This window comes from Muntiacus reevesi, chromosome 15 (genome assembly GCF_963930625.1).
Source record: "Muntiacus reevesi chromosome 15, mMunRee1.1, whole genome shotgun sequence".
In the NCBI taxonomy this organism is placed as follows: domain Eukaryota; kingdom Metazoa; phylum Chordata; class Mammalia; order Artiodactyla; family Cervidae; genus Muntiacus; species Muntiacus reevesi.
Window position 1 is genome coordinate 15,028,110 of NC_089263.1, and position 24,493 is coordinate 15,052,602.

General features: G+C 43.4%; 1 protein-coding gene across 7 annotated transcripts in view; it reads left to right on the forward strand.

Moving 5' to 3' along the window:
• Window positions 1–24,493, forward strand: part of AKAP13 (A-kinase anchoring protein 13) — a 314,908-nt gene that overhangs the window by 141,152 nt on the left and 149,263 nt on the right. For all 7 annotated transcript variants that reach the window (XM_065906801.1, XM_065906802.1, XM_065906803.1 and 4 more), the window contains one exon: window positions 22,758–22,956. In XM_065906801.1, the coding sequence (XP_065762873.1) occupies window positions 22,758–22,956 (199 nt within the window). The remainder of the gene's footprint in view (window positions 1–22,757; window positions 22,957–24,493) is intronic.

Below are 24,493 nucleotides of genomic sequence, written 5' to 3' on the forward strand. Positions count from 1 at the left end.
TTACTGCCATGAAGTTCAAGTGCAGTTTTCTCCAGATTCAATCTTCGAGCGCAGAGGTTTTTCTGGGAAGCAGAGTTGGTTACGGATTGCCATCCAGATGGGGAAATAGAATGATTACAACAGCTTCTTTATATGCCGGGAGAGGATGTCACAAGACCGTTCTTGCAGCACAGCTTTAAGGAAACTAGAGTGTGTGTTTTTGGAGGAGAGACTTTGCTTTGCCTTATCCTGCCACCCCTGTTGCATGTGAGAGAGCCGCTTGGCTCCTTTTGAAAGGGAATAGGAAAAGGAAAGCCCACTTGAGAAGTCTCGACCCCAGTAGGGCCACAGTAGGGCAGTGGGAGCACCCACTACAGATCTAACTCTGAACTGAGATTCTTCTGGCTCTTACTGTTCTGCAGCCTAGAAAAAGTGCCAAGTCCTAATTGTTGTTCAGTCACTGAGTCGTGTCCCATTCTTGGCAACCCATGGACTGCAGCACACCAGGCTTCCCTGTCCTTCACTGTCTCCCAGAGTTTGCTCAAATTCATGTCCATTGAGTCAGTGATGCTATCCAAGCATCTCGTCCCCTGTTGCTCCCTTCTTCTTTGGCCTTCAGTCTTTCCCAGCATCAGAGTCTTTTCCAGGGAATCAGCTCTTCACAGCAGGTGGCCACAGTATTGGAGCTTCAGCATCTGTCCTTCCAATGAACATTCAGGATTGACTTTCTTTAGGATTGACTGATCTCCTTGCAGTCCCAGGGACTCTCAAGAGTATTAAGAATCATAATTAGCAATTTAAGAAATGATCAGGAGGTGATTTTTACTAAATCCCTCACTCTTCCTGTGATGTCAGTAGACTTTTCTAGAATTTCCACCGTAGAGTGTCAGGAGAGATGAGATTATCTTTGACAGATGAGGAAGCTGGGATCCAGAGTGGCAGAGTGAGGGGACAAGAGGGACAAGGTGGCCGAACTGGAAACAGAAGCTGCATCTCCTGCGAGGCTGGCCACAGTGGCCAGGCTCCCCGCAGAGATTCGGAGAACCCAGGAGGAGACTTCCTGGGATCCACAGCCTTTGCAATTAACAGAAGTTTATGCATGCATGTTTCTGAATAAAGAGTTCATCTTGTGAAATTCACAGTGAGATTTGTGGGAAGTTAAGAATTGCTGCACTGTGTGTGATGGTTATCTTTCTTAGTAGTTCACTAAAATCTTTAGACTTGGGTATGCTTACTCCTTCTCCCTTTCAAATTATAAATTCTCATGTTGGCGTCTTACCTTCCCATTTCAGTTAGTATGAAATTGAAGTATCGTTTGTATCCATTTTACATTAATTGTAGCTGTTTACAGTTTAGCCTTAGCTGAAACATCAAGTTTATTTCAGTCCTTTTATACCTCTCCCAAGATAAATCCGTTGTTTTGATTCTTTGCTGCTTATACCGAGTGTTTTGAGTGGGGAACGAAGGGTGCTGTGCTGATTCGGGTCCAAGTTCCTTTCTGCGTTTGTGTCCCTAAGGCTTATTTTCATAGTCTGTTTTGATTGACTGAGTCATTTCTATGTGAAATGTGCTTCGGGTTAAAAGCTTTCTCTTAAGTAAGACTCATGTCTATAGGGAACCTCCGTTTAGGACAGCTTGGGGAGTTCCCCTTTTCTGTAACCTGTAGCTGTTAATTTTCACTTTGTTCAGTGACAAGGAAGAGAGAGATTTTGTTGACTTACAGCTCTTTTGCTTTAGTTTTTATTTTGACCAGGGCTTCTCAGGTGGCTCGGTCGTGAAGACCCTGCCTGCCAATACAGGAGATGTGGTTCAATCCCTGGGTTGGGAAGATCCCCTGGAATAGGAAATGGCACCACTCCAGTGTTCTTGCCTGGAAAACTCCATGAACAGAGGAGCCTGGTGGGCTGTGGTCCATGAGGTCACAAGGGTTGGACACAACTAAGCACAGACCTTTATATTTTGATGTCCATTTTGAATATGGATGCATTTGTAATCTGAAAATTCACCTTAAATAAAACGTTACCAGTTTTACCTGAGAAATCTTACTCCTCGAAGAGGACCCTGCACATCTGCACCTCCTCCTTTTAGGTGGATGCACAGTTACCTCCCATGTTTTGAGGAGCTAGTTGCACACTCTGCCCAAGGTCCCTCGGTGATGGGCAGAGCGGGGAGACAACCCAGGTCTTCAGGCTCTTAGGTTAGGATGCTCAGGAATGACAGCATTGGAGAAGTGGTGCACTGGCATTGTCTGACAGGAGAATGTTAGAACTGGGAGCTACCTGATGTCTCGTTCACTTAATGACAAGTCAGAAACCTTAGGCCCTGGGTCACTCATTAGAGCTGAGACCCAGAGGCAACTCATGGTAAAGGCAAAGCTTGCAAACTTTGGGGTCAAATCTAAGCTTGTGTTTTGACTCTGCCATTTTTAGCTGTATTAGTTTGGACACATGAAGTAACTTTTCCTCTCTGAGCTTCAGTAATATCTACTTTCTAGAATAATGACTAAAGGTTGGGCATGTACAGTGTGAAAAAAATCAGGGTTTATTGATCCCACAGTTTATGGTCGTTTTCTGGAACACAGAAAGGGGCTATAAATATGTTTCAGCTTGAAGAGAGACAGTATAGTGTGGTGGAATTGCTTAGGGATGAAAAACTTAATATCTAAGTTTCCCCAGTTAGTAGCATGAGTGACTCAGAAAAAGTCACCTTCCCACTTGAGTCTCATGTTTCTCATCCCTTATGGATCATATCTCGTCTGTCTACACCATAGGTTGTTAGAACCCAGTGAGATTTGTGCAGATGCCTTATTAAAGTCAAAGGGACTCTGTGTGAAAGTGTCCTGTGTAGTCATAAAATCACTGAAATGATTTTCACTGGTCAGTGAAGCTCACCTTCCCTTCCCGTCCCCCGTTGATTGATCTGCCTACACTGTCCTTTTTGTAATGTCGATTATAGTTGTCTGTGAATTACAGTCGGTAGAAAGGTCGGGAGGGTTGTAGTGGAGCAGTCTGGTTTTGAGTCCAAGGTCTGCCTGTGTAGAGCTAGAACTGCGTGATGTAAAGCCTTAGTGCCTTGTTTATAACGTGGGAAGAGTAAGGGACCATCTTCAGGGATCGCTTTGAGAGAAGAGTGCATAGCATTTCAGGGGGAGAGGGGCACAGCCCAGTGGCTGACATAGATGTCGTCTACCCTTTTCTTATTTTTCCTTTCCTTCCTCAGTTGTCCTTTTCTTCATATATTAAGAAAAATATGGCCAAAATGTTGGAAGTCTTTTCAGGCAGCGTTTGAACTTTGCTATTTGGTAAGAGTTTGAGATTGTTTCCCAGTGTAGCAGATAACACTAAAAAATCAGTGTAGCTCTCATAGGCACAGTGATGTCGGTGCCTCTGGGTTGTTGGAACTAGACTGGTAAGGAATCGTTTACAGCGCTGTCACCCTTACAGGAAGAGTATTTCTCTGAGGAATTTCCACTCCCCGGTGTGGACATAAAGGTGCCGAAGTATTTTATTTGCCCAAAGAATGAGTTTGAAAGTATTTGTCCTAACAGTACTTCACCTCATTTTCCGTATCAGTTCAACAAATCTGTATTTGTTGAATGCCTGCAGTGCCCTAGAAATCATGGTTGGTACGTTGCAGGTCATACTTCATTTTAACCTCATTACAGCCTTGTGAAATAGGTTTTATCCGTTTTATAGATAAAATATAGAGGCTCAGAGAATTGAAGTAACTGGCCCAAGGCTGTATACAAACGGTGGCGCTCCCGGTACACACGCAGTGTGGAATTGCCAGGGCCTCGTATTTCCCTCAGCGCGGATTTAACAGGAGGAGGGAGACTTGGGAAAGGCCGCTGGGATGCTGGGTGGGCGTCGCTCACTCGGGGACAGCCAGCTTTCCATTTAGTCCCAGCCCCTACTCTCCCGAGCAGAACAAGAGTCTCACTAAATAACCTAACGTTTATATTTCACATCATATGGTTTTAGATCTATTTTTTGGTTACCCTTAGGCTATCTTTTTGCATTTCGATGCTCCCGACATCCTAATGAGTGGGTCGGGTAGGTGTTGTCCCCGTTTTATAATCGGGGGAACTGAGGCCAGGGAGGTGAGGTGCGTGGCCCAGCGTCACAAGGCTACACCAGGCGTGGAGTCCAGTGTGCCCGGGGGGGCTGACACGACGGCGTGTGCAGGGCAGAGACGGCCTGGCAGACCGAGGCCCTCCGCGGGTGGTTTACGCTGCAGCATCCGCAGCACTGACCCTCTCTGAGAGTCTGGGGGTGCGCGTCCACGCCCATCTCCTGACACCTCTGCTCTTGAAAGCCGAGTTCAGGGTCAGGTGGAGGAGTAACTGGTACTCAGGTGTACGCGTATCACAATGGGTCCCAGCCCTGTTGAGCAAGATGTCCTGGGAACACAGTGGTTGCCTTTTTAGGGCCCTCTTCAGGTACTTGACAAGTGGGTCCTTGGTGGCCCATCAGGTGCGAAACAAGTGTGTAGGCTTTGCTTTTGCTTAGGAGGAGGAAGGGTGAAACAGATGTACAAACTTAACATTCAAAATGATGAAAAAAGCAAACAGTTTTTTAACTTTACATCTCTCTGGCCCAAGTCTTATCCAACCATATGTTTGTTGGTCCATCCCTCCTTTCCTCCGTGTATCCATTCACTCATCCTCTTTTTCTCATTGTGTCACGTGGAGCTTTTTGTTTTGGTCAAGATAGGGTGGTAGAATTGAGTGGAAACTAGGGGTGGTAGCAGTAACTGAGTGTTGAATACCATCTGCACTGGCACTTTACACTGTGTTCTTAGTAAAACCTCTTAGCAGATGTCTAAGATAGAGTTAATACAGGTAGTATCAGTATTTTTTTTTACACATGAGAAGATAGACCCAGAAAGGCTAGTTTGCCCAAGGCCATGTTGGTTAGTAAATTGGCATTATTCACAAACTTGTGTACTGGTTGTTTTAAAATTTCTTTAATACAATTTTGTGAGGAGGCATGTTTGGTAACCTTGTCAGACTTTTAACCAAACTAATGATTCATAGGTTTGATTTTCAGTAAAGCCCCCCCCTTCCCTCTTCCTTTTTTGGTAAATTTCTAATCTGAAGCATTTTAAGAATTTTGACATTTCATTGTTTTGCTTTTTTAAAAAGCCATTCAGCTACTGATCTCAGGATTTCCTTATCTGGCAACCTGCTGGCAAATTGCAAAATGTACTTTCTGAGGATAATGTTTGTATTTATCTAACAATTACACTAGTTACCATTTATTATGTTTGTGTCAGGTATTTTGGATAAATTCTCATATATTTTCTCCTCTCCCAAACCCTTTGGGGGTGGGCTCATTATCCTCAGGTAACAGGAGATCACCATAGCTGGCAAGTAATGGGGCAGTAATTTGAACCAGATTGGAAAGCTAAATTAAAACCCACGGTCTTTTATACTACCTTGGTCTTTCTAAGAAGGTGAGTGGGTCCTGGTAGGTGGTTGGAACAACAGAGCCATTCCACGTGTCTCATGACTCCTACTGTATACTTCTTTTCCCCCCTGCAGTATGCATGCAAATAGTCCCAGCCTGTGTTTATTCTTGGTGTAACATTTACGCCTCAGGGGTTTTCTTCAAAGAATTATGAATTTATACACCTTAATTTGTGGCGACAAAGCTTCTGTGACCAACAGCATGTGATATTGAAAGTATTTCTGGCTTGACAATAGACCCAGGTGCAAGAAAATATGAAACTAGAGCATAAGACTTGATGGGCGTTTGAGAGAAAATGAAGGATCAGTTGGCACTTTCTACCTTCTAAGGAACACACACCTTTAGTATATTACGCATTATTTTATTTGATGAATTTTAAAGTTTTCTTAAAGGCATACCAGGACAAAGAATGACTTGAACATCTTACCTGCATTTATTATTAACAGAAATGAAAATGATTTTTAAGCAAAGAAAATAAGGAATGTTGAATAAACCTATGTGGCTAAAATCAGTATTTGGCCAAAGCTGACTATCACCAGTGTAGAATGAAGTTGTATCGTACACAAATAAATATGAAACAATATAAAGAGTAGTTGTATGTGTTTATTAAGGTTTAATGGTTTTGAAAGTCTTGTAGTGGAAAAGCAGTAATTTCTCAGCATCACCAGCTTCTGTCTGCATCACTCTCGATTCCCTAACAGCATACTCACTTTCTGTTGACACATCAGTGTCCCTAAACAGGTAGGTGTTAGAAAATTATAGTTCATGAGAGTTCTTCCAGAGCGTGTTTTTTCTAAGAGGAATTTTGTACTTACAATTCTTGATTTAGTGATTTTCAAAGGTTCTTGAGCTGTTGAACGTGGTTAGCATTAGGAAAGTCATTTTGGCAAGGTTTTGCTCAATGGTTTTATTGTCCACACACACTTTATATGCTGTTTTTAAAGGGCTTGAGCGTCCCTGGATATAGGTATAGGTGAGGGGTCTTGGAACCAATTCCTGCAGATACAGAGGCATGGTTGTGCATTGTGATGTCCTCGAAGTATTCTTAATAAAGTCTGTTGTTTTGACATTTGATTAGCAAAACATATTTGAGGTACCTCATTTTTTCCTGTTATTTCTTTACACATTTATATCTGGATTGAGGATAATTTGTCATAGTGGCTATACATGGTTTTGACATGTCTCCTCTTTGTAAAATTTGGAGGTGGCAATGTTGACTTTTCAGCTTTTTTTTTTCTCTTATAAGACGTGAATCATTTACAAATAGAATCTTCCTTGAAAGGCACATGGCTTAAATGGAATGAGAGATGTACAACTTAAAGTATTTACTCTAGTGAGTGTTTATTTGGTGTTATGAACAAGTTAGCAAACAGTTAATCAGAATTAGTTTTTATATATCCTAATATAATTCTTCCTTGTATCATTTATTTCTTTGTAAACAGTAGTGGCTCAGAAATGGTAAGATGATCTTCATAAAGTTATCTAGCCAGAGCACTCTTTTAATATTCGTATTAACTGTCAAGCTATTTCTCTATTAATTTAACCATATGAAACACTCTTGTATAGTGCATATTGGCACTAACAGTTTTCACAGTCACTAATTATTGTAGTGTTTTACTCTTAACAGTAAATACATGTATGCTGTAATTGGTTTTTAGAATTTTTGCAGCAAGAGTGTATAAGGAGATTTGCACTTTATGTATTTGATCGATGATCACATACACTTTGGGTAGGCATTCAGCTGTTTGGCCTTAAAAGATAGCAAAGCAGAATTTGAATGCATCCCTATTATTTGTCATCTGTAAACCTCAGTTTTCCTCATCTGTAACATAGGAAGTCACAGCATGTACCTCATAGGTCTATTCAGATTAAATGAGAGCATGCCTGTGAAGTTCTCAGGAACTTAGCCCATCCCTTTATTTGGAGAGCTGGGGACAAAGATTCGTCGTCAGTGAGACGAGCACTCAGCTTACTGTGAGCGTGACCTCTCTGCGCACCACCATGCAGTTTCTAACGTGTTTTTTCCTGGTCAGGTTCACTGCACAACTGTAATGCTATCTCGTGAAACAGCAGGGTACTAGGAGTCCTGTTTTTTCCTCGTGGTAGAGTGGTTTAGGGGTGGCTACCTGACCGTTACCCCACAAGCAGGGTCTCCGTGCCCTTTGCTTTTTAAATGCCTAATACTCGAAACTGCCTTCTGGTTTGCTCACTAGAGTCACACCACCCCTGGCATCCCATGGGTTTATTGAGCGCTTTGGGAGAACCAGAGGCTATGCTGGTAACACTTTACACTCAAGGTCGGTTGATCTCACAGCAAACCTAGTATTCCCACTCTATTGACGGGGAAATTGAGCTGCTGAGAAGTTGAAGCATGACTAGCCCAAGATCCCACAGGTGGTACAGTCTGAGTAGGGAGTCAAACCAAGTCGGTCAGACTTTCCAATTCATGTTCTAACCATCATCTTATAAACTTGTGTTTTAAATTATTCAGCAGCATGGAATCTGTGCCAAATGGCTGATACAGAGTAGTTATTCAAATGATGGGCTCTTCTTCTTTTGTGCTGGTCCCATTCTGGTCGTTAAGGGCAGGTGGCCGTACTGTGTCAAAAAGGAAGGAGGGAAGGCAAAAACTCAGAGTATCAGTGCTAAGAGTCCTAGTGAACCTGCATGTGCGTGTGAAGCACAAGTAGTCCAGTGTGTGTTCTTAACACCTAAGGTAGTGGCTTTCCCTTCACTTTAAGATGGATCAGTGGTCCTCCTCCCCCTCCCTCCTCCCCCTCCCTCCTCCCCCACCCCTCCCTCCTCCCCCCTCCCTCCTCTCCCACCTCTCCCCCTCCCTCCTCCCCTCTGCTGGCGCTTGTCTTCTCTCCCTCCATCTCCGTGGAGCTGTGGTTGATGCCGTAGGACTCCTTGAGGTCTGGCACTGTGAGGGTGATGTGGTTTCATGAAAGATATTGCAGTAACCCTCAAATAAGGAACTAGGTGCTACACTTCCTGTCAGAAGTAGACTCAGCAAAGCACGCCTTTGGGGAGGCCTGACCCGGCCGTTCCGCCTCTGCTCTTAAAGCCAGGACCCAAACAGGATGGGCTTGCGGTACTCGTGGTGCGTGGGCAGCCGTGAGTGAGTATCTGCTTCCAAATGGATGCACTGCCGACCTTCGTTGTTTATTCTCTGCCACTTGATGGGGCCTTTTGCTGTATCTCAGCAAGCGTCTCTGAGCTGCCCCCCCAAGTGACTGGTGGTGTTAGTACTGGAAAGATGTTTTTCTCTGCAGTTGATTTGACAGGGTCTTACATGTATGTTAGCATGAAACTGAACTTTCTTTTTGAGTTGCGACACACAAGGGGAGAAGGCGGAGGTTGAGTGGTGGTTGGCCGTTGTGTAACAACAGCTGGACGCCGGCAGATTAGCCGAGGTTCATGCTGGGCTTACTGAATTTTGTTGGACCACATGCACAGACCTTGAGGTTTGGAACCAGCCATGGATTCTCCATTTGGATGATGGAACCCTTCTCTGAGGAGTGGCCTCTTAGTTTGTGCTTTTCTATGGTTGAAAACTTGCTTTGGATATTATAAAAATTTTGATAGAAAGCCTACTATGCCTGACTGAGGTGATTTAGTCGCTAAGTTGTATCTGACTCTTGGGACCACATGGACTGTTGCCTGCCAGGCTCCTCTGTCCATGGGATTTCCCAGGCAAGAATACTAGAGTGGGTTGCCATTTCCTTCTCCAGGGGATCTTCCTGACTAGGGATTGAACCTGGGTCTCCTGTGTTGCAGGCAGATCCTTTACCCACTGAGCTGTGAGGGAAGCCCCTACCATACCTGACACCTGACTAGCTTCTGACTAGTATTATAGCGGACTTAGAATTTTCAGAATTTGAATGTGTCCTCATAATTTGACATGGACTTTCCTAGTGGCTCAGATGGTAAAGAATCCCCCTGCAATGCAGGAGACCTGGGTTCGATCCCTGCATCAGGAAGATCCCCTGGAGGAGGGATGGCTACCCGCTCCAGTATCCTGCCTGGAGAAGCCCATGGACAGCAGAGCCTGGTGGGCTACAGTCCATGGGGTCGCAAAGAGTCAGACACGACTGCGCAACACTAACACTTCATTTCACTTCATAATGGGACAGTGTTGGGGGTAGGTATCACTGTGGACAGTCTAAAGCGGTACAGAAGTTTTGGAATTAGATCTGAATTGCTACAGATTCTGGGTTTTTCACTTACTGTGGACTGGGGCAAGTTATTCCTCGAGCCTCACTGTCCTTATAGGAACAGTGGAAACACAGTAGCCTGTGTGTCAGAGTCGTCGTGAAGACCAGAAGTCAGTGCTGTCCGCCTGATCCTGCACCACCCGACTTCCCGGTGGCTCAGATGGTAGAGTCTCCCTGCAGGGGAGGAGCCCGGGGTTCGGATCCTGGGTCGGGAAGATCCCCGGGAGGACGCGCTCCAGCCTGGGAAGTCCCATGGACTGAGGAGCCTGGTGGGCTGTGGTCTCTGGAGTCACCAAGAGTCTGGCACGACCAAAGCTGCTAACACTGACCAGCCATACTACTAGTATCACTAGTTTCATTCTTTTGTTTTTTCCCCCCTGTTGCTTACTCCTTCCAGCATGTTCTTACCCCACGCGGAAGACAGTGCTAGTTCTGCATGATCGGCGAAGCTCTGTGAGGTCTGACCTGTGTAGAACTCTCAGACCTCGTTTCGTAACGTCCTCTTCGTTTCCGTCGCCTTCCCTGCACAGCCGCGCTGGCCAGCTGCTTGCCTCCTCTCAGGCTCTCTGTCCTTGCTGAACCCTTTGCCTCATACATTCTGTCCCGGCAGCTTCACGTGCTCGCTGTTTCACGTGGTTCTGATCAGTTGCCGTATCTTCTCAGACCATCTTCTGGCACCTGTCTGCAGAGCCTGTGTCTCCACTCCAAGGAATTTTCTGCAATAAGCACCTTGTTTTATTTGCTTTAAAGCACTTACCTCTAACTGTAATCATACCTCTCTCTATACTGTAACCTCCAACATGGTAGGAATCTTGGCTGTCTTATTTATTCATCAATATTATTTCTCACACCTGGAAACATAATAGATACTGCATGAGTATGCATGTTTGAATAATTGAAAAAATATATAGCTTAGGCCATCTTCTGAAAATGTTTGTGTGTTTTTATTGTTTGTTTGTTTTTGTTTTTTAACATCATCCTGAAATAACTGAAGAACGGCATAAAGAAGACTAAATTCCGGTGGAATGCATTTGTAACCTGTAATGTTATCTTTTTAGTGGACTTCTGGAAGCATTTTATTTGGCATTAAACCATTTGAAAACAAGCATTCATATAGATCTTAATACCTTTTCATGTATAGAGAAACAATATTTTTGTAATTGCTGCACGTATAACCCAGTTTGCTCCTATTTAATAGGATATAGATTTCCATTTTAAGGTTGTACAGAGTAAAGTAAAATTCTCTGTATATTTATACTGGAAATATCTCCCAAGATCTTTTTATATGCAGACCATTTTAGAGAATATGTGCTAATATGTAAATAGTTCTGTTAAGGTACAAGTGTTCAGTAGAATACTTTCAGTACCTTTTTATAAGGTAATCTAAAGGAGCATTTAGCTTTTCTTTTAGCTCATTAATCTACATGAGTCACTGTACTAAATTGCTTAGGAATAGATTGCTTGGAATGAATTTTTTTTTTTTTTTTTTAAATCATGTTTCAGCCCTCAGGCAGCCCTAACTCTGTGAAACCTTGTTTGGTTTACCTGAACTTTGTTCTCCATCTACATGTAGAACATCAACCTTGTCACCTGGACTATCAGAAATATTTGTAATGAAAGAACTCTGAAAAGCTGAGTCCTGCTGTTCAATGTATGGTAGTCTCTCAGGACCTGCCACTCATACCAGTATCCATGAATGTGCAAGTCCCATAGTTGGTCATCTGTATCTCTGGATCTGTAGGCTCAGTTTCAAGCAGCTATAGACTGTATAGTACTTTAGTGGATTTATTGAAAAATATTCGCATGTACGTGAGACCCGTACAGCTCAAACCTGAGTTGTTCAGGGATCAACCATACCATTTTTACTATGTACGGTGATTAGCTTTCTATATTTCACATTTTATTAAAGGAAATCATGTCATTTATTAGTGAAAGAAGCTCTTCGTGACATGCCTTTTAAAGTAGATTTTTAGATGCTTTTGGTTTTCTAAAAGTAATTAAACACTGGTTGGGACCGAGCTTTTAAAATATTCTTGAATATCCTTGAGTTAGTTTCCAGGCCTATGTGAAGTATTCCCTGGGAGAAAAGGAAATTTGTCCAGTGGGTCTGTAGCTGGTACCACATTCCATGTTTCCGTCCATGCCGTGCTGTTTCTCTCTGCTGCGACTGGCCTGTCCCCCCAGGGTCTGTAGGTTTTAAGAATGTGAAGTGTGGTTCCTGGCAGACTGGAGGGATCGCTGTTGTTCAACATGAGGCAGGCCCTGAATCAGGGCTGCTCTGCCAGCTCTTTGTCCCTGCTCCATGATGAGATCAGTATAAAGTACGTTGGGAGTATGTGTTTACAAACTTTTATAGTAATCTGACATGGGTTTCCCAGGTAGCACAGTGGTAAAGAATCCGCCTTCCAATGCAGAAGATGCAAGAGATGCAGGTTCGATCTCTGGGTCAGGAAGATCTCCTGGAGGAGGAAATGGGAATCCATTCCAGTGTTCTTGCCTGGGAAATTCCTGGGAGAGGAGCCTGGTGGGCCACAGTCCATGGGGTCAAAACGAATCGGACATGATTGAGCAGCTGAACACACACACACAGTAATTAGAATAATTGTATATCTGTTGAATCTGTTAAAGCTTTGGGCATAAGTTTTTTGGTATAAGTTTTGTTTTTCCAGTAATTTTTAGAATTTTAAATTTTTTGATGAATGGGAAATTTAAGAAAAAATCTGACCCTTCATAAATAGTTTGAGTCTCACCTGATGCATTTAATCTACTTATTTTGCAGTGCTATAAATTGGGGAGAGTGGATCAATGTTTTATGGTTCCTGTATAAATAGCAGAGTTTCTGGAAAAAGAGTAGAGAAGAGTTACCAGGAAAAATGTCGCATGTAGGCCGTGACCAGTCTTTATTTTGACTTGGTTTACTTGTCTGATTGCTTCTAAATAAGATTAATCCATTTCATCAATTGAATTATGAAAAGTGCTGAATAAGGGCAGTGGGACTTAAAAAGACAGACAAGATCATTATAAGTTTGTTAGACTTAAGTATGGGTTCCTTTTTTAAATTTTTTTTTTTTTTTAATGACCGTAACATACTATAAAGTCACATCAACTTCATGCCTGAAGATGAGTCCTGCCCAGATTAATGAACAAAAATTAGTTTTTCTTTTTCCTGAACTGGAAAAGCTAGTTTGCAGAGTGACGACTTGTGATTAAAATTACTGGTTTGTATAAGTAAGGCAAATAGTTTATTTGTAGAATCACGAAATCTTCACTGTTTGAAGCCTGTTAATCAACTGATTTTAATGATCACCATTACACTGGAGTTTAGGATTCGTATTTAGCTCTTAATCTTTCTGTCATCAGTTGAGTTCAGTCGCCCAGTCGTGTCCGACTCTTTGCGACCCCATGAACCACACACAGCACGCCAGGCCTCCCTGTCCATCACCAACTCCCGGAGTTTACTCAAACCCATGTCCATTGAGTCGGTGATGCCATCCAACCATCTCATCCTCTGTCGTCCCCTTCTCCTCCTGCTCTCAATCTTTCGCAGCATCAGGGTCTTTTCAAATGAGTCAGCTCTCCGCATGAGGTGGCCAAAGTATTGGAGTTTCAGCTTCAACATTAGTCCTTCCAATGAACACCCAGGACTGATCTCCTTTAGGATGGACTGGTTGAATCTCCTTGCAGTCCAAGGGACTCTCAGGAGTCTTCTCCAACACCACAGTTCAAAAGCATCAGTTCTTCTGCACTCAACCTTCTTTATAGTCCAACTCTCACATCCATACATGACCACTGGAAAAACCACAGCCTTGACTAGACAGACCTTTGTTGACAAAGTAATGCCTCTGCTTTTTAATATGCGATCTAGGTTGGTCATAACTTTCCTTCCGAGGAGTAAGCGTCTTTTAATTTCAGGACTGCAGTCACCATCTGCAGTAGTTTTGGAGCCCAGAAAAATAAAGTTAGCCACTGTTTCCAACTGTTTCGCCATCTGTTTGCCATGAAGTGATGGGACCAGATGCCATGATCTTAGTTTTCTGAATGTTGAGCTTTAAGCCAACTTTTCCAGTCTTCTCTTTCACTTTCATCAAGAGGCTCTTTAGTTCTTCTTCACTTTCTGCCATAAGGGTGATGTCATCTGCATAGCTGAGGTTATTGATATTTCTCCCGGCAATCTTGATTCCAGCTTGTGCTTCTTCCAGCCCAGCATTTCTCATGATGTACTCTACATATAAGTTAAATAAGCAGGGTGACAATATACAGCCTTGATGTACTCCTTTTCCTATTTGGAACCAGTCTGTTGTTCCATGTCCAGTTCTAACTGTTGCTTCCTGCCCTGCATACAGATTTTTCAAGAGGCAGGTCAGGTGGTCTGGTATTCCCATCTCTTTCAGAATTTTCCAGTTTATTGTAGAACCTTGCTGTCATATTGAGTTTCAAATGCTTGTCAGAAAAAATGGATGTGTATTCCTTTCCCTCTATTGTGAATAGGTTGTTTAAATCAATAAGGTTTAAATAGGTTATTTTAAATCAGCTTAAAGATGCTGTTTTGTAAGCATTTCTATCATGCTAGAAATAACATTTATTTAATAAATAAATAGCATTTCCATTTCCAACTTTGAATTTAATTTTAGTCAGCAGTGACAGTGTTCTCCCTTTTGAAATAGTTCCCACGTGCCTCTGTTTTCATTCTCATTGAGTAGCATCAGGCACTTTGTAGACAAAGGACGTGTGTCTGTGTGCTTAGTCATTCAGTCACGTCTGACTCTGTGCAATCCCAGGGACTATAGCCTGCCAGGCTCTTCTTGTCCATGGGATTCTCCAGGCAAGAATACTGGAGTGGATGGCCATTCCCTCCTCCAGGGAATCTTCCGACTTTGGGGTCGAACCAGGGTCTCCTGCATTGCATGTGAATTCTTTACCATCTGAGCCACCAGGGAAGCCCAGACAAAGGAAATAAGTAGGTATTAAGCCAATGACTGTTGTGGAATAGGCACCGGACCATAAGTTCTGTGAGCAATCAATGGATCAACCCATATTTAAATAGAAATCTCTCTCACTTGGCTGACCTAAGTCATCTGGGGAGAGAGGAGGGCTGAGCAAGAGAGGATACATTGAGCGAGGAGAGGTCAGCCACCTGGGTTGCTTCTTAGTGGAGGATCTGTTTGAAGTGGCTGCTGTTGTCCTGGGGACAGATTAAATATGACTGTGTTAGAGTCCACGCTGAGACTTCTGTGTTGCAGTTAATTTCTCCATGTTCCTTTGAAGCAGTCTCAGTGACACCTGCACTAAGCTGCCTCTGTCTTGTGACTTAGGCCAGAAGCAAGGAAGATCATAGGGAGGGAGAATTAGCCTGTGTTAAACAGTTAGCTTAACATAACAAAATTATTCATAATGCTGCCACCAGAAGACAGGTTTATTTCATTGTCAGATACTACCTTCCACATTACACAGAGTTTCTTAAATGGTTGTAACTGATACTCCATTATGTATTCTGATATATTTTCACTTTATGATACTTCTACCTATTTCTCTGGTCTTTCTAATTATTTTTGAGGCTCTTAAAGTATTTTGTTTATCACAAGTATTCAAACCATTTAATGTTGAATGTTAATTTTAACCTTAAAAACCAACAGAAATTAACTAATGAATGCTGCAGTAAGCTTCTTTTTTTACTTACAAATTTTTACCTCTGTTAAATTATTTCTGTAGGATAAGCTGCAGGGAATAGTATAATTAGGTGAAACGATATACTGACATGCCAGTATTCATAGCAGTCTTGCCAGCCTTAGCTATACTTTTGTTTTTTAAATGAATCAACACCTGTGTGGTGTGTCACCTCCTTAGCTGCACATTGGAATCACATGGGGATTCTCATTGTACATTACAGTCTCCTGGGAATCTTTAAAAAATACTGATGCCTCCAGGCCTCCTCGAGACTTTTATTAGCGTGAGGTATGATCTGGACATTAGGATTCTTAAAAGCTCTCCAGATAATTCTGAAATGCAGTTAAGATTAAGAACTTTGCTTAACATTGCATCTGAAAATTAATTCCTGAGAGTTTGTTGAATTAGGTTGGTGGCTTAAATCTGATTAAGAAGAATCAACAATGAAGTATCAGTAGCTTGATCACATCAATAAATACTTAGTTAATCTAGTGTAAACTTTTTTTTTTTTAAACTTGGGGATGTATTAGGTCTTGATGTATACGCAACTAGTTTCATGGTAGGATATTAAAAACCATTTTTCAGGATCTTGAAAACAGTGCAGTAAGGTGAAGCTAGAAAATGGAGACCTTTGGCCATTAGAGGAACATGATATTCTACAAGTCATGGAACCGTGGATTAAGAGAGCCCAAGTCGCCCCTCAGGAGTGAAAAGCAATGGAGAAAAATGTCCACAAAAGTCACAGACCACACACTGTCCTCTATGTCCATAATAATAGTAATTAAAGATTAAAAACACCAAATGTATGACACCACAGTTATGTGTGAGCATGGGGTGATTAGTCATTAGAACTCACATCTCTCCAAAGCTTAAGCCCTCAAAGTCCATATGTTAAAATATATTTAGTTTATTTCATTGGTCTGCGTTTTCCAGTGCAATCTAGGCAGCAGAGATAGTTTTATGTGGTGGTTTAGAATGTCAGCCCAAATTCTGGCTTAACTGATTGTTAGGCACATTATTAAATTTCTTATGGTTTTAGTTTCCTCATCTGCCGGTCTTCCCTCACAGGGTAGTTAGAAGAATAAATTAGGTGATGTATGTAAAACACAGCTCAGCATTTGATATATTGTTGAATAATTTAGCAGTAAAGGAGTGATTATGATTATCCCCATTGCTTGTAGAAGAAAATAGAATCCAATATTTAATGAGTACTTAACGCATGCATGCTGGGGCTTCCCAGGTAGCTCAGTGGTAAAGAATCCGCCTGCCATTGCAGATGTGGGTTTGATCCCTGAATCGAGGAGATCCCCTGGAAGATGGCACGGCCACCCGGTCCAGGATTCTTGCCTGGGAACTCCTACGGGCAGAGGAGCCTGGCAGGCTGCAGCGACTTAGCTGCATGACTGAATCGACTTAGCATGCACACGCCAATAGATGGATAGCATTTAACCTCTGAAGCAATGATTTATCCCTTCAGAGAGAGTGCGTTCTTAGTGATCCCAAACCATTTGCTCAGGAGATGGAACAGGGCCGTGCGACCCGGCCAGTCAGAAGATGGGGGGTCCTGGCCCTCCTTAGGGGTTACAGGGAGTGGAGAGGTTGCAGGACAACACAAGAGACCTTTCAGATCTCAGAGGTAGGAGACCACTCTAGGAGTCGAGTTAGACTCTCCAGATAAAATTCAGGGTGCCCAAGAATGGTTTGAAAACAATATATTAACATGATGCTTGAAAGTTTCCCATATTCACAGCGCCAGTCCTTTATATCTTGAAGTCTGTTCTGGGGCGTGGTTGAGTGTAACCAAACCAGAGGTTCTCCGAGACCCACGGTACCCTGTGATGTTGTCGTAAGGAAGTAACACCTCTGCTGCGCTGCTGACGCCACTGGCAGTAAAAACACCCTTTCCTTGGCTCGCGGTGGTGGTGTCCTCATGGGGTGAGAAAGGAAAGGTCATGGAGATCCGTAGCGCTCCGTTCCCCCTGCAGTGTTTACACGCCTTCATCTACAGATCTTCTTTCTCTCATTTTTATTTGTTTGTTTTTCTTTTCAAAGCCTCATCTGAGGCTCTGGTGCCTCTTAATCCACCAGCTGAAATAACCAGAAATTCTAGTGATTTTGTGGGTGTGCGTTTCTGTCCTGCCAGACTTGATGACATAACATCTTAGTGTGTGTTTCTAAGGTAAATTTTAGATACCCTGGCATATCCTTCTTCACGGCAGAAATACACGGCCGAGGGCCAGGCGACTGACTCAGTGCTGCAGAAGCCCACCTGCCAGCACAGGAGACGAAGGAGACTCGGGTTTGATCCCTGGATCAGGAAGGTCCCCCTGGAGAAGGAAACGGCAACCCACTTCAGTATTCATGCTGGAAAATGCTATGGCCAGAGGAGTGTGGTGGGCTACAGTCCATGGGTTTGCAGAGAGACACAGACACACACACATACACACCCCCACCCCCACACACACCCACCCCGCTCTCCATGGCCGAAATGTCAGCGCAAGCCAAGGGTCAAGTAGACATAGAGCTTCTAATCAGGAGAACGGGGAGAGGTTACTCTAGGAACCAGGAAAGTGAACGTCAACTGGGAAGGGTGGTTGTACATAAAGAAAGCCTGTCCTTCGGGAACTGAGAGCGTGAGGAGGGAGCCGCCAGCCCACCTCGGCGGGAGAGGTGGCCTTTCCCGCTCTCTCTCGGCCCCATCACAAGGGCAGCTCCATTTCTGCATATGTTTTTGTTTGAAACTCTTCAACTATGTAAAAGTGGGAAGACTAGTGTCTTGGGTGACTTTTATTGCAATATATCTCAAGCCTCCGAGCTGGCCTGTTTCACGTGTATCTGCTGCCCGTGTGTTGAAGACTAGGGGCTCACAGGCCAGTGTCCATGTGAAGGTAACCAGATGACGTTGGGACCGTTTGTTTACTTGAACTGTTTGTACCACCCCTGCCAGTATTTAGAGCAACAGTTGACTGTGTTTGTATTCTGTTATCTCTGTTAAGATGTATATTTTTCTAGCTTGTGTCATAATCAACTCAAAACCATTATTTTCCTCCTTAGTAATACATAAAAATGATGTTATTATTGCAAGTAACAGCATTGTAATGTCAATGAAATATATTTCGTGCATAATATGCCACACAGGGGTAAAGCACCCATGAGATTCTTTCTGCTTTTTGTTTCCACGGAGGTGGCAGTAACAGCAGTAAGCCACATTGTGGTCACCGGACAGGAATCCCGTGTTTGACCTTAGAACGGTGTTTGTTTATCCTTGAGAAAGGTATCATGCTTATCCTGGTAGCCCTGGCGTCTAGCAGAGTGCCTGCCATTTAGTAGAAGCCCAAGTTCAGGAAGTTGACATGTGTTCAACTAAGGTGTGAGAAGAGGAAGAAAAAGCCAGAGAAAACAGTAGATGAATAGGAGGGTTCTTAAGGGCATCAAGTGAGAAAAAATTTTTCAAAGAAGAATCAGATCACCATTTTTAGATTCTACGAAACTCAAACTCAGTGGGGGAAAAAGCCACTGGACTTGGGGGTTTATTTTGTCAATGGAAACCCATGACAGGGAAGTCTTAGCAGCCACAGGAGAGGCACTGGTCTCTGATAAGTCATGCCAGGCTTTTTTGCAACCCCGTAGACTGCCCATGGAATTTTCCAGGCAGGATTATTGGAGTGGATTGCCACTTCTTCACTGGATCTTCCCCACTCAGGGATTGAACCAGCATCTTCTGCACTTGGCAGGTGGATTCGTTAGCGCTGTGCCTCCAGGCAAGCAGCCAAGGGAGAGGTAGGCTCCAAATAACAAAGCCTTTAGTTGCTTAAACAGCCAGTGTGGAGGCAGAAGGGAAGGCATAGGGGGTATTGTATGCAGATTAGGGGGTTACAGCAGGGATTTCTCAACGCCAGCACTACTGATGGTTTGGGGCCTGATGACTCTTTGTTGTAAGGTAGGGTGCCGTCCTGTGCCTTGGAGGACAGTCACCCCGCCCCCACGTGTGACAATGAAAAATGCCTGCAGACAGTGTCAGATGTCCCCTGGGGGCTGGTCTGCAGGGTGAGTCAAGATTGCTGCTGGCGCCCACACACTTTTCCCCTTCTCTGCTCTGCTCTGTCCTCTGCTGGGGTGTTCATGGTCCTTGTAGGCAGATGAGGAAGGAACTGCTCCAGAAACAGGTGGGAAGCTACAGGCATCCAGGGCTGATGACTGAATTGGTTACCTGAGGGCGGTTGATAGGGGAACAGGGCAAACCCACTGTTCAGAGAGGTGCCCTGAAGTTAGAGGAGCCAGGCAGACGTGTTTATGGTGGGCAAAGGTGGACTTAATTCATGTTGGTTCATGGCCTCGAACTTCTCTCTCTGAAGAAAGAAAAGATCACCTGACGATGAAGTGGATGAGATTAATGTTGGTCTTTGAGGGAATTAGAGAATGTTTTGGTAACCTCTGTGGGGACGGATTAAAACACATGAGTAAAAAGCCGTCCGGAGCAGCAGCGAGGCCTGGCTGAATAGGGACTTTAAAAATTATTTAAGACATTAATTAAACTCCTAGAGAAGAGGGCTTCCCTGGTGGCCCATTGGATAAGAATCCACATGCCAGGGCAGGAGGCGCGAGTTCAGTTCCCAGTCTGGGAAGATCCCACGGGCCACAGAGCAACTAAGCCCGCGTGCCATAGCTGCTGAGCCGGTGCCGTGGAGCCCGGGGACCCTAACTACCGAAGTCCTTTTTGTGCCTGGAGCCTGTGCTCTGCAACAGGAGATGCCACCACCGTGAGAAACCTGTGCACCGCAACTACAGGAAGCCCATGCAAAGGCAACAAAGACCCAGCGCAGCCAAAAATAAGAAAGAAAGAAAAAGTAAAACAAAAATCCCCGAGAAGAAATAAACCTATAACCCAACCACTATAACACTATCTTAATTTGTGCACTTTACTGTTTATACTTAATGCTTTTTGCCTTTTTCATTTTGCTGGATATAGATTTCAGCGTTACTGAACTGTTATTTCAGTTATCTTTAATGGTTACAGAACAGTCTGCAGGGCTTCCCTGGTGGCTGAGTGGTACAAAGAATCCACCTGCTAATGCAGGAGACATGGGTTTGATCCCTGGGTTGGGAAGATCCCCTGGAGTAGGAAATGGCTACCCAAGTATTCTTGCCTGGAAAATTCCGTGGACAGAGGAGCCCAATGGGCTGAGTCTGTGGGGTCGCAAAGAGTTGGATGCAACTGAATGACTCACTTGTAAGACTGCATGAAGGTAATATTCTGTAGATCTGTTCCTTAATTAGACAGATAGCCCTCTAGTTACTGACTTGCTTAGGTTGTATCCAGTTCTTAGTAACAATTGTCCTTAATGTTGTAGCACACCTTCATGGAGCCTTGCCAGATTTTATTTGTGGATCCAGTAAAAGCTTCAGTGCTGAATGCAGAGCAGAAAATGTATTGGCCTCAGTGTCACTTCATTGAGGTTTCCCTGACCCACCACATTTAAAACTGCAAACCTCATCTCTCCTTCATTTTTTCCACCACCCCTGCTGTCTCCAGAACACTGGGTATTTTATCTTGATTGCTCTTATCTCCCTTGCTAAGTCCACAAACACCCACAGGACAAGGATTTGGGGTTGGTTCACAGGCACAAAGAATACTGGCACGTAAATACTTGCTGGGTGGTGGGCTTACCCAGACGTACAGGTCAGGTGGGTTTGAACAGTGTCCATAGCAGTGTATATTCATGGAAGCCAGCGGGAGGATAATTGCACTAACTAGTACTTGGTTTCCAGGTGGGCTCGGAAGCAACAACACTCCACGTGGCTGATGAATTGGGAGATTGTAGGGTTAGCGCTTGTGGCAGCAGGCGCGCATTCCTCTGGCAGGAGAGCGTGGGAGAGGTAGGAGGTAAGCAGATTGTGGCTCCAGCAGGGAATTTCCCAAGGTTTCCATACTGCAAAAGAAGTAGTTTGAGAATTAACAGTGACATGGTTGGTAGAAAATGCCATTTTGCCAGGAATGGACTGTTGGGAGTCTTACTTGAGTATGGGAATTGTAATAGTTTTCTTCTGGGACAGCCTTAATTGTCACCATCAGCCAGTATGTGACTCTTCAGTTTGCTATAGATTTTCTACTGTAACATAGTTTTAGTTTTCAAAGTCCATGTGTTCCCTGGTGAGTTGTTAAGGATAGACAGGTGTGATTTAGTGGATGAAACAGTGGGTTGAGAGTTGGAAGTATTGTTTCCCTCTCATATTTGTCAGTAGATGACGTGTCTGTTATGTCTGAATTCTTTCGTTTTTTCCTTTTTAAAACGTGATAGTGATCCCCAACACCACTTTCTGCCTTCTTCCAGAATCTCAGGGACACTTTGTCAACATGCTGGTTTATTGGAACCATGTAGAGAGATTTCATGTTTTGAGGTCTGTCTCAGAAATGCTTTTTTTCTTACCTATGCCTTTTTCTGCTTTATTTGAATGTGAGGTGTATCTGCAGTGATGTGAGTTGAGCTGAGTTGATCATCTTTCAAATTTAAAAAGTTATAATTTAAGTTATTGGGACCAAGTGCTTGATTCAAACTAGGATTTTATAATTACATTGACAAGTATAGTATGATAGTATTTTTCTCTATATAGTTTTGACTTTGAGAATTTTGAGGATACACCCCCACTTGTTTTTAACAAAAATTGGACTGACCTTGCATAGATTGGAGTGATTAATTTCTTCCCTTCTCAGTAAAATTGGCTGCAATAAGCGTATGCTGTAACCCATTTTAAGACAAAAGCTTTGGAAGACTTGCTTTTTTTCTTTTTTCTTTTTTTTGAAACCAGAGCAAAAGCATTCTCCTTACATCTCCTCATTGTTTGTGAGCATAATATTAACTCTCTTAGGATCCCAGTCTTCTCTTTATCTTGATCAAAGAACATCCTTAGGAAGGAATCCTGCAGTTTCCATTTAGCCCATTTGTGACCTCTTGTGGAAGTTACATGTCCAAGTTACCTGGGAACTGTGCAAACCAACTTTCTGGAGCAGAGCCTCAAAGAGCAGAGAGGTTAGAAATTTTACATAAGAGTTAGAGAATTTAACCTATGTCTGAGAGGCTGACTATATATGTATATTATATTACTATGTTTTTATATATTAACATATATATTACAGTGTATTCACGTGTATTATATAGAGAATATACATATGTATTGGAATTTGCCACGTGGCGCTAATAGTGAAGAACCCACCTGCCAGTGCAGGAGATCTAAGAGATGCGAGTTCAATCCCTGGGTCAAGAAGATCCCCTGGAGAAGAAAAGGGCAACCCACGCCAGTATTCTTGCCTGGTGAATTCCGTGGAGAGAGGAGCCTGGCGGGCTGCAGTTCATGGGGTTGCAAAGACTCAGACGCAACTGAGCATACACGTGCATTATGTGTACCTTAACCAGCGTTCGCTTCTTTCCAGGGAGGATGCTGGAGAACCAGACTCCTGGAGCAGTTTGTCCTATGAAATCCCTTACGGAGACTGTTCTGTGAGGCATCACCGAGAGTTGGACGTCTATATGCTAACCTCCGAGTCGGAGCCACACCAGGAGCCCCCCCTTCCTGGAGACAGTTGCACTGGACATATTTTTAAACTTATGAACATTCAACAGCAGCTAATGGTAAGGAAGAAAATTTCCATTTTCAGTCTTTCGTACCCTCACCCCTTCCCCCAGTGAGCTTTGCCATAATTAGAACGTAGCCGTGCTTCCCTCAGAGATTGTAAAACCTGTAGAGCGTTTTTAGCTGCGTTCGATGTCTGCACTTACAGAGACAGAGCTTAGCACTGGGGTAGTAATGAGAGGAGACTGGGGAAATCCTTCATTGGTTTTTGCCAGGCTTTTAAAATAATGAAAGATAAACGTATACATTGCTGACAGAGAACCATGCAACAACTAGAGCTAAAATTTTCTGGCTTAAAAGGAAATTTGTTTAACACTACAAATTTGTTGGTTTAACTTTATAAAACAAAATGAGCTAAACTGTTTCTGAGATTGTTGCTAAAGAACAGGAACCAAATTTACTAAGAAATAGTCTTTCCTCAACTCTTTCAATGAGTGATGACCATGTTGCTATATTTAAATTGATAGTTGTGTGGTAAAAAGATCACTAAAAGAAAATAAAGATTTTTATAATCCACTCAAGCCTTCAAGATAAAGTTGTTGCCAGACATAAAAACATTACAGACTCCCTGGTGGCATTTATTATGGATAATATACACGTCATGTGGATACATCTCTCTTGGCCGTAACATCTAAAAGGCTAAGTTTAGATAATTTTTCCACCCATTTTATTTCAGAGTTGATTTGATTTGGAAAACTCTTGGCAGTAATTTCATTTAAGGTCATCTGGGGTCAGCTCACTGCCAGAGTCTTCCCTGGGAGCAGACCTTATTTCAGAGACCGGCGGGCCAGGACTCTTCATAGCAGGGTTGTAGACGCACTCGCCTCTGCCTCTCCGGGTTGTGTTTATTCCAAACTAGGTGTCATTTTATTTTCCTCTGGAGATGGCTGAAAAGTCAGGTTTTCTTTAGACCTCTTCTTACTGGGTGAATGGTAGTCCATTCAGAAACAGCAGTTTGCAGATGCCAAAGCTAACCACAAGATGTGGGAATAGTTTCCTGGAAACCATGAGAACTTAAAACTATGAGAAGATGCATGTGTTAGGAGCATCTAACAATGAGAAGCATCTAACTATGAGAAGATGCATGTGTTAGGAGCATTTTCAAGCCATGCCACTTTTTTCCTCCAAATCCCCGTTGTGTCATGTTCACCCTTTGTTAAATTCAGTGACCCGTTTTCAAAATTCTTTGGAGTTGGTCACCATCTCAGGAGGAAGGAAGCAACCGATTTTGAGTCCTCTTAAAGAAGCATAGCATGGCAGAGTTCAGTGAAAATCTGTTATTCTCGTACTCTTATTAGAAACACCTGAGTGAGCTTGGCGTGTTTTACACTTCCACGTGTGACCTTTCACATGAGACCCAGCATGCAGACAGGAGTAGGCTGATGGTCGAGGGCTGGAGGCACAGGGGCCGAGTGGGTGTAGGAGTGAGGCGGTGGCACACAGTGCGTGCACGAGATTATTGTAACAGCGGATGATGAGTGAAGAGTGAGCTAGGCGTTTCAAAAAACAGCTCTGCGAGTTCTCTGGTGGCTTAGT